Here is a 10,631-nt window from a genome sequence, read left to right as displayed (position 1 = left end):
GATCTTTTATGTATAATTTGTCAGTAGATTGTAGGAATAATATGGTTCCCTCTGGTTTTCGTGACTGGCTAGGCATTGTTTCTCTCTTGTATCATAAGAGATGACCATTTTTAACGATAGGTTTTCTCCTTGCTTCATGTTTCCATGGCTTCAGTTTGGGGTTTTATTGTAACAGTGCTTTGTGGGTTTGCATTACAGTGAGTTCTATGAACCCAATGCCCTCATGATGGAAGAAGAAGGAGCTATAATTGCTGGTCTGTTGGTGGGTCTCAATGTCATCGATGCCAATTTCTGTATGAAAGGAGAAGATCTGGACTCTCAGGTATGGGAAGAACATGCACATAACCAAGTGTGTCACTGTTTCCTGTGCCCCTGGGGTCTGGGTTGAGTAGGTCACATCAGCCAAGTTAGAGGAAACTCTGAGAATCATAAAGAGGTCTTCCTTTCATTTTGATGTTAATATGAAGAGTAGGTTTTTGTGTTTTTCAAATTCTTGTCTTAGCTGTAATTCTTCTACTGTGTGGGTGTGGCTTAAAAGCCGGGGTTGTGCAGTTGCTGAGAGTAAAGGCTCTGAAGCCCAGCTATGTCATTTCAGAGTCTGTCTTCCTCGTTCTCTAGCTGAATATATTTTGTAAGTTTTTTGGTGCTTTCAGATTCTTAGTATACAGATAAAAATACGAGTATTTAATAGGGTTATTGCTCATAAATGTAGTTTACTTTGAACAGAGCCCAGCATCGGTTAATTGCCCAATAATAAACATGTTTTCACTAATACAGTTTCTCATCTCATCTGTATGAAATACTTTGGTGAGTTTCTATTATATTTTACTCAGGGAAAATAGAAAAGGATGTGGTTTGATTTTTTGTTTGTTTGTTTTTGTGGATTTTTTGTTGTTGGTTTTTTTGTTGGTTTGGTTTGGTTTGGTTTGGTTTGGTTTTTTTTGAGACAGGGTCTCCCTGTAGCCCAAGCTAGCCTGGAACTCATATGTAGACCAGGCTGGCCTTGAACTCACAGAGATCCACCTGCCTCTGCAAACTGGGACTAAAGACGTGCACCACCACCCCTGGCTGATTTTTTTTTTTTTTTAAGAAAGAAAATTGAGTAATAAAATGGAAGTCTTGAAAAATGAAAGTGTTCTGGGTGACAATTGGAAGGAATGAACAGCAGTGTTAGCAGCAGCCATCTTGGGGTGGCTGAGGGTGTGGATATTTTAAATTATTTCTGTTTTTCTGTATTTTCTGAAGTATCTACAAGGGAGTAGGTATTGTTTTTATATTATACATATAACTTTTTAAACTATAAAACTAGATAGAAACCCACAAAACGGAAATTAGAGATGCTGAGAAAGGGGAGACTAAAAGTCACGTGACATGAAATGAAAAAGGAAGTTCAGGGTGAGAAGGCAGAAGTGAGGAGAGTGAAGGGGAAATAGAGGCCGGCCGCTGAAAGATGTCAGAATGAAGCCTAGTTCTTTGTAAGTGAATAAAAATTAGATTTAAGGGTCTGAAGAGATGGTTCTACTGTTAAGAGCACTAACTGGTCTTGCAGAGGACTGGGGTTCGGTTCCTAGCACCCATATGGAGGCTCAAAAATGGTCTGTAACTTCAGTTCCAGAGGATCTGGTGCTCTTTTCTGGCATTGGTGGGCACTGCATGCACATGGTATACTTACATGCTGGCAGAACGCTCATACACATAAAATAAAAATTAATTTTTAAAAATTTAGTTTTTAAAAGTTACTCATAGAAAGAAATAAAAAGTCAGTAGAAGAATGCCTGGAAGAAGTAGAATAGAAAGACAGTTTAAACCTGATTTTTAATGCTAAGTGCTTTGTTGACTGTCTTAGTTGTGAACTTGTCTGTGGTGGGTGGGTGGGTGTGTGTGTGTGTGTGGTGGGGGGGAATGTATGTGTATGTGGTATGTGTATGTGTATTTGTTTGTATGTGATGTGCTGGACCTGGAACTAAAGCATTATACACTGTACATTGTTCAGCCACATCCTCAGCCCCCACTTGACTTAACTTGACTCTTAAATTTTATTTATTTATTTTTCTTTTTTATATATGAGTATATTGCCTGCATACATGTAGGTGTACCAGTGTCATGCAGTGCCTCTAGAGGCCAGAAGAGGGCATCATATGCCCTGTAATTGGAGTTACATACAGTTGTTAGCCACCGTGTGGGTGCTGAGAACCCAACCTAGGTCCTCTGCAAGAGCAGCCAGTGCTCTTAAATGTGGAATCATCTCTCCAGCCTATCTTGACACTTTTAATTTCTTACTTTACGATTGTATTTATAGTAAAATACTGAATTTCATTGTAAATTTCTGGCTATTGTCATAGTTATATTACTATTTTGAGTGCCTAGAAAGAAGCATTGTTTTATGCCTTGGGAAAAGTATCAATTTTATGGGGCTGGAGAGATGGTTCAGCAGTTAAGAACACTACCTGTTCTTGTAGAAGAACTGGGTTCGAATCCCAGCACCCACATGTCAGCTGTTAGCTGTCTGTAACTCCAGTTTCAGGGAATCCGACAGCCTCTTCTGTCCTCCGCAAACATTGCATGACGGGTGTGCTTACCTACATGCAGACAATACACAAATACACATAGAAATAATAAATAAAATATTTTTTAAAAAAAGAAAGAAAAAGTATCAGTTTTATATTAATATCTGAAAATTTTCTCTGTAGGTTGGAGTTATAGATTTTTCAATGTATCTCAAGGATGGGAACAGCAGTAAAGGTAGTGAAGGGTATGTATGAAGAAACCAAGTCCCTTTTTTTCTGATGTAGTATATTTTCTTCTTTGGTAGAATTCAGAGTTTGCAACAATACTGATTTAGCAGACTTCCTAGAAGAATTTTGTTTGCTAGTTTTTTTGGTCTTCTTGAGACAGGGTCTCTCTATAGTCCTAGTCAGCCTAGAACTCGAGACAAGGCTGGCCTCAATCTCACAGAGATCCACCTGCCTCTGCCTCCCAAGTGCTAGGATTAAAGGTCTGCACCACCATACCCAGTTCCAAAAGAATTTTTGACTCTATAACTTTAATAAAGTCTTGACAAAAATATCTGGTTATTGCACCTACAATTAAACCCTAAAAGGGTTTTTTTAAATAAATGATTTTCCTGCTGTGTAGTTCAGGGCCAGGCAAAATAAAGATGCATAAAATAAATCCAATTCTCTGTATCATTTTGTTTTATCTTGTTTTGATTGATTTTTTGAAACAGGGTCTCTATTCTGTAGCCCAGAATAACCCAGTACTCACTAAATATAGACCAGACTGACCTTGAATTTGAGGCTGTCCTCTTGCCTCTCAAGTGAAGGGATTACAAAAGCATGAACCAACCATGCCCAGTAATTCTCCTTAGCTTGATATTGGACTTGAAAATGTAGGCAGGCATGGGAGTACCACACCTATGATCCTACTATTTGAGAGGCTGAGGCAGGTGGATCTATGTGAGTTCCAGGCCAGCCTGGTCTATATATTGAGTTCCAGGCCAGCCAGGGCTACATAGTGAGACCTTGTCTCAAAATAAAGCGAAACAGAAAGAAAACAAAAAATCTTGACATTTATGAAAGCCTTATTAACGTAGATTTATTTTTCACTTTTAAACCACTGGGTCTTTAATGTCGATAAAGGGATCGTTTCAAGTCTAACTTCTGGTTCCGTGTATATGCGCATCAGTAGTCTCAGGTCTTATGAAAAGTTGGGGTGAGAGATGACATCTTGGTATTTCTGTTATTTATCTGTTTCTTCCCTCTTTTTTTCCTCCAGGGATGGTCAGATTACTGCAATTCTGGACCAGAAGAATTATGTTGAGGAACTCAACAGACATCTGAAGTAAAGAATGAACAAAATACTTTTATTGGGGGTTTGTTGAGAGAGAAGGGAAGCATAAAACAATGACCAATAAGGATCAAGTCAAACAGTATTTCACAAATGTACAGAGAATTTCTATTGCCAAGCAGAGTTGAACACTGGATAAATGGGAGTTCATTGATTTGGTGACTTTTAGTGAAAGGCAATTAAGATTATTATGAAATTACAATTCTAGTGATTAAATATGTTGATAAGCTATACTGGGTGTGGTGGTACACAGCTTTAATCAAGCACTCAGAAAGCAAAGACAAGTGGATCTCTCTGAGTTCCAGGCCAGCTTGATTTACACAGCAAGTCCCAGGTCAGCCATAGCTACATAGTGAAACCCTGTCTCAAAAATCAAACAAAATAGAATTTTAAAAAAAAAAATCACACCTATATTTGGAATTGGCAGCCCTCGGTACAGTGGATAAAGTCACCTACTGCAGGACTGATCTTAGATAAACCATCCATTTAATTCCTTTAATATTATCTTTCTCCTTTGCATTTCTCATTGATGCACTGAGTTAATAGTATTAACTATATGTTTTGTTTGTTCTGTTTTTTTAGTTTTTTGAGACAGGATCTCCTATAGCCCTAGATGGCCTGGAACTCAATATGTAGACCAGGATCTCACAGAGATCCACCTGCCTCTGCCTCCTGAGTGCTGGGATTAAAGGCATGTACCACCATGCCCGTCAAAACTCTAAGTTTTTAATCACTAACCGGTGTTGTCTTTACTCTTACTGCCATTAATTTACCAGATACTCAACAGTTATTCCAAAAACTCTATAGAACATGCAAGTTTTCTCTGCCCTAAGAAGCACAGCCCGAAAGCTATTGACATTCTCAAGTTCTTTGATGTTATTATGCTAAATAATTCTGCTAATACTGCTGAATAATTCAGAAGGATAATTAAATAGCCATTGATTATTATCCTGCTTGTAGCCTATGAAACTTCCTAGCTTATAGAACTTCTATTGTGAGGATCATTCTTAATTTGAGATTTACAGTGTGGTTATATTAGCATTGTCATTTAGAGGCAGCATTTCCTTGCAGGTTTGGGGTCTCACTGATAAAAGAATTTAAAAAATGGATTCAGAGAGATGGCTTAGCAGTTAAGAGCACTACCTGCTATTGCAGAGGACCTGGGTTCAATTCCTAGCACCCACATGGCGACAAACAACCATCCATAACTCCAGTTCCAAGAGATCCAATGCCCTCTTTGACCTCCATGGGCATTGCATGACACTGGTGTGCTTACATATATGCAGGCAATACACTCATACATATAAAATAAAAATAATAAGCCAGGCATGGTGGTGCATGCCTTTAATCCCAGCACTTGGGAGGCAGAGACAGGTGGATCTCTGTGAGTTCAAGGCCAACCTGGTCTACATAGTGAGTTCCAAGACAGCTGGGGTTACAGGGAGACCCTGTCTCAAAAAGACCAAAAAATAAAATAAAATAAAAATAATAAACAAAATAAGATGGACTGAGAAGGGAACTCAAAGACAGTTTATTGGAATTCAGGAGAAAACACCAGGCAGGAAAGCCACAGATCTTGGCAGCTGCTAAGATGAGGAAGGGGAAAATGTTAAATTTATAATAGTATACAAATAAAAGATACACCTTGGAGGTTAAATAGGGCACTCTGGGAAAGGGAAGAACTGTGCCCAGAACAGTTCCTCGTCATTTTATTGAAGGGTTACAATGTTGCCCTCCTTCCAGGGTAAGATGGACCTTCGGCACAAACACAGCATTCCACCCTGTAGGGCCCAACCAAGGAAGAAATATTTAATCTTAATACTATTTTATTTAGCCTTGTCCTTGACTAAGAGTTGCTCTGGGTAACCTAGAAGTGAGGCTATATGTAAGATAAAAGGAATAATAGCTAACTTGATTTATTGTCAGTTCACCTTCTACTTGTGTTAGCTGGGGGCTGGGAAGGAATGGCTAACAGATCTTTACCTTTTAATTTGTTAACTTTGAACTGATTTAAAGTCCATGCCATTGGCTTATCTTTAACCTTGCAATTTGCTACAGACAGCTTACAGATTTTTTATCATTAACTGGAAGGCCACTGCTGGCTTATTTTTAATCTAACCAAGGAAGACCAGCACTTAAAAATGAGTTATGAGCAGCTTGGGAATTTCCCATGATAGTGCTTAAAACTGGCCTCCTTTTTACTTTGAGTTTGCTGTTGTTGTTGTCTTCTTCCACGAGATTACCACTGATTGTGCTCTTTGTCTCAGAGAAAACTGACATGTTGGTGCTTATTTTTCAAATGCTGGCTGAGGAAATGATGGCTACTAAAGGTCCTTTGAGTTCTTCTCTTCCTGCCTAGGGTCCTCTATTAGTATCAAGATAAATTTTGAATACCCTTGGTTCCAGCTAATAAATTCAAGAACAGTTTAAGCACATTTTCTTTGGGGACCAAGAAGTAAGCATGACAATAACAACCTGTGAAAACATCCATCAAGAAAAGATATGGCTCCATTTGACAGAGAAATTAGACGAGAGTTTTAGTCTTTCCATACTTGGATTTCTTTATCTATAGTTAGAGATCCTAACAGAAATGTCTTTGAAAGGACTAAATGAGTTAATGTTAAATGAAGCCATTTAGAAGAGTAGTCATATACACGTAGGCTGTTATTGTAATATATAGGTAAACCTCAGAATTGTCATGTAATGCATGCTCCTTTATTTCACTCAACAATGCTGAATATGAACTCCACTGCCAAAGACGCTACAGTTAAGGCAGACGCTGTCTCAGAAATACGAGTCCATCAAAAATTGTGGGCATGAGAGAAGGTATTGAGGTATAGATAAGATCAACATGTTTGTATACATGTATGAAAAAATCACAATGAACCCTATTTGGTGTAATTAGTAGTTAAACTTTCAAAAAATAAAATTGAAAAACATTGTGAATGTTAGATGGACAGAATGGTAAGTGTGACGAGTGTTAAGAAGGCAAGTCCAGGCCGTTGCTCTGCTTTTCAGAAGAAACAATCATGTTTTTTCTTCTCTTGGTAGTGCTACTGTAAACAACCTTCAGGCAAAAGTAGATGCATTAGAGAAGTCGAACACTAAATTGACAGAGGAGGTAAGTGTTTTGGAAATTATTTAACCTATAAAATTTACTAGTATGTATTAGTGAAATCAGTAATTTCTGTTGCCCTCCTAGAAATGAAGGATTTGACCATTGAGATACCTACTCAGGAAATAACTCCTTGTCCTGATTGCGCAGTCAGTCTAGCCCAGGTCCTCATTTTCCTAGTGGTACTATACCGAGCCTGCTACCCAGCTCATTAAGTGTCCTTCGTGTGAGCATTTTGTCTGGATTAGTGTAGAGTAAGTATTTAGCATATAGTATGATACTTATAATTTATTCATTCAGTAAATATTTTGGGCACTATTCATGTGGTACAACTACACAAAGACAAAGATCTTCCCCCTTACCACCACCTTTTTTAGACAAAGATTTCTTTGTGTCAGGCACTGATCTGTGTGTTCTAAACTGGCAAGTTACATGACTGCCTGCATTGTTATCTTTTTAGGATGCATAACACAAACAGCACTGGTTAGACAGCCAGTAATCCCTGCTCTGTGTCATACTGCTTACAAGTCATGTCCTCCTAAGTCAGTCAGCTGACCCCTGAGAAGCCGGGTTTCCTCAGTAGCAGTGAGGGTGTTTATACTTCCCCTTTCAACCCCACAATTTCTCTGAAGACTAGATAAGAGTATCAAAGTGAAAACTCTAAGGAAAATCCTTAAAATAAGAGAAAATTAACTTCATGTTTGACATCTGATTAGTAAGTAGATATTTCCTAACTTGACAAAGGCTAAACTACAGGTTTTGTTTAATAGAATTAGACATTTCTATGAAAATCTTAAGTAAAATTATCCAGATTGCAAAACTCATTTGCTCATATACACTGAAGTAAACTTGGAGTGAAGTAAACTTGGTTTAAATAAAATAGAATTAAAGCACTGATTAAGAATGGCACACGCCTTTAATTCCAGCACTCAGGAGGCAGAAGCAGGCAGATCTCTGTGAGTTCTAGGGCAGCCTAGTCTACAAAGCAAGTTCTTCGCTGGGCTTCAGGGAGACCCTGACTCAAAAAGAACAAAAAAAAACCAAAAAGGAATGTGCTAATCTAGCCAGACGTGATGGCGCATGCCTTTAGTCCCAGAACTCTGGAGACAGAGATAGGCAAATCTCTGTGAGTTCAAGGCCAGCCTGGTCTACATAGTGAGTTCCAGGGCAGCGGGGGCTATGGGGAGACCCTGTCTCAAAAAGACAAAAAGAAAATTTTATATATATATGCTAATCAATCGGCTTTTCTTCAGAACAAACAGAGAGAGTGTATATCTGTGTGTCAGTTTTTGAAAGAGGGTCTTTGTTTAGCCCACTCTAGCACTGAACTTAATCCTTTTGCCTCAGACTCCAAAGTGCTAGGATTATGTGTCCCCACTGTTTTTGGTTTTTTTTTTTTAAGATGGTATCTCACTTTATAGTCATGGCTGTCCTGAAACTCAAGAGATCCGCCTGCTTCTGCCTCTTGAGAACTGTGATTAAATGCATGCACGACCATACCAGGCTATTATCATAATTGTATTTTATTTTAATTGTGTGTTGTGTGCACATGTGAATGCAGCTATCCTCAGGGGCAGCTGGAGTTACAGGCAGTTGTAAGCTTTCTGACACAGGTGCTGGAAACTGAACTGGGGTCCTCTGGAAGAGCAGTATGTGCTCTTTACCAGTTTGGTTTTGGTTTGGTTTTTTTGTGTTTGTTTGGTTTTTGGTTTTTGGTTTCTTGAGACAGGGTCTCCCTGGAGCTCCAGGCTGTCCTGGATTCACTATGGAGACCAGGCTGACCTCAAACTCACAGAGATCCACTTGCCTCTGCCTCCCAAGTACTGAGATTAAAGGCATGCACCACCACGCCCAGCTTTGTTACTATTTTTTAAATGCTTTATTTCTTAACTTTCTGTGCTTCATTCATGGACGAAGACTCTTAAATTATGTATCTCAAAACTTTGTGGTTATGAATCTTTGAAACCAAAGGACCAGTGAGATGGCTCAGTGGGTAAAGGCACTGGCCACCAAGCCTGAATACCTGAGTTCAATTCCCAGAACCCACATGGTGGGAGGAGAGAATCAGCTCCTGCTAATTGTCCTCTGGCCTCCACATGCATGCCACATATATACACACACATGAACATGCACATACACACACAAAAAAAAAATCAATAAAATGGTTTTTTTTTTGTTAGTGTTGTTTTTGTTTTTTGTTTTGAAACAGGGTTTCCTGTAGCCCTAGCTGGCCTGTGACTTGGTATATAGACCAGGATGGCCTCCCTCTCACAAAGATTTGCCTGCTTCTGCCTCCCTATTGCTCCCAATTGTGTATCACCATGCCCAGTTTAAAAGGTTCTTTTTTAATATTAAAAACTAAAGAATCTGGCTGGAGAGATGACTCAAAGGTTAAGAGCATTGGCTACTCTTGCAGAAGACCCAAGTTCAAATCCCAGCACCCACATGGTAGCTAATAATTGACCATAACTCCAGTTTCAGGGGATCAGTGCCTTCCTGTGTCCTCTGCAGGCATTGCACAACACGGTGCACTTACATAGATGCAAGCAATATACTCATACACATAAAATAATAAGAAATCAAAAAAATTTTTAAAGAATCTTTGGAATTAGGGCTTTTTTTTAAAGTCATCACTGACACCTTTTTTTCAGATGAGATCTCACTATGTAGTCCTGACTGCCCTGGAACTTGATATGTAGATGAGACTGGCCTCAAGCTTACAGAGATTCCCCTGCTTCTGCTTCCTAAGTGCCGAAATTAAAGGCATGTGCCACCATGACCTACCAGCACAGACACTTTTTGCTGAGATTCTGCTGCTACTTTATTGAAGTAATCTGACAGTTAAACCACGTGGGTTTGTGTTCTAGCCCTTCTACATTTTAACTCTCCAATCCTGTATCAAATATTTAAGCCTTCATTCTTTGGTTTACAAATGAAAAGAGAAATCATGATAGTATTTTATAAAATTGTGCAAATTAAATGAATTAATGCACATTAAAACAGTGCCTAACACATGTCAAGTATTCAATAAATGAAACTTATTCATTGATTCACAAGAATTGTCCTTGTGACTTAGATTTATCACACTGATGATGCTCATTTATTTATTCATTCATTCATTTTACTAATGACATTTCTTTTTATTTTATTATTGTATATGTATATGATGTGTACATGTGGATATGAGTACTGTGGAAGCCAGAGGACAACTTTGTGGAGTCGGTTCTCGCCTTCCACCTTTATGTGCATTTCAGGAATCAAACTCAGATCAATAGGCTTTGGCAGCAAGCACTTCATCTGCTGAGCCATCTCCCAAGCCCACTTTTATTTTCTTGAAACTTAATTTTCAAAGATAGGTAAGCACTTTGCATGCTTTATAGAAAGCAGATAAAGAGATTCAGGCCTGACTTAACCATTTTCATTTTTTGAAATAAGAAGACCATTTTAAATTTCTATATAAAATGTCCTCTTTTCCTCCTCCTGACTCTGAACCAGTGTCACAAAAATTAAAACATAAATATCCACTTTACTGTTGATAAAGCTGAATTAGTTAGAACACTCGCTTGGGTCTGCATCTGAAATCGGGTTTCCCAATCTTTTTTAAGTTGAGATCTTGGAGTGATTTGTCTGAGGACCCACTTGAGTCTAGAGCATAGATTATGTCCAGAAT

The 10,631-nt window shown here is 38.6% G+C and overlaps 1 protein-coding gene across 10 annotated transcripts in view; it reads left to right on the top strand.

The window, feature by feature from the left end:
* Positions 1 to 10,631, top strand: part of Rufy3 (RUN and FYVE domain containing 3) — a 96,103-nt gene that overhangs the window by 62,318 nt on the left and 23,154 nt on the right. For all 10 annotated transcript variants that reach the window (XR_003848890.1, XM_008829336.3, XM_029561733.1 and 7 more), the window contains 4 exons: positions 199 to 322; positions 2,691 to 2,752; positions 3,775 to 3,840; positions 6,898 to 6,967. Coding sequence is in view for 9 of the 10 variants with exons in the window: in XM_008829336.3 (XP_008827558.1) it covers positions 199 to 322; positions 2,691 to 2,752; positions 3,775 to 3,840; positions 6,898 to 6,967 (322 nt within the window). In the remaining variant the exon portion in view is untranslated. The remainder of the gene's footprint in view (positions 1 to 198; positions 323 to 2,690; positions 2,753 to 3,774; positions 3,841 to 6,897; positions 6,968 to 10,631) is intronic.

This window comes from Nannospalax galili, unplaced genomic scaffold, assembly GCF_000622305.1.
Source record: "Nannospalax galili isolate Female #2095 unplaced genomic scaffold, S.galili_v1.0 scaffold50, whole genome shotgun sequence".
NCBI lineage: Eukaryota > Metazoa > Chordata > Mammalia > Rodentia > Spalacidae > Nannospalax > Nannospalax galili.
The sequence above is the reverse complement of the archived record's forward strand: the minus strand, read 5'-3'. Positions and strand labels throughout refer to the sequence as shown.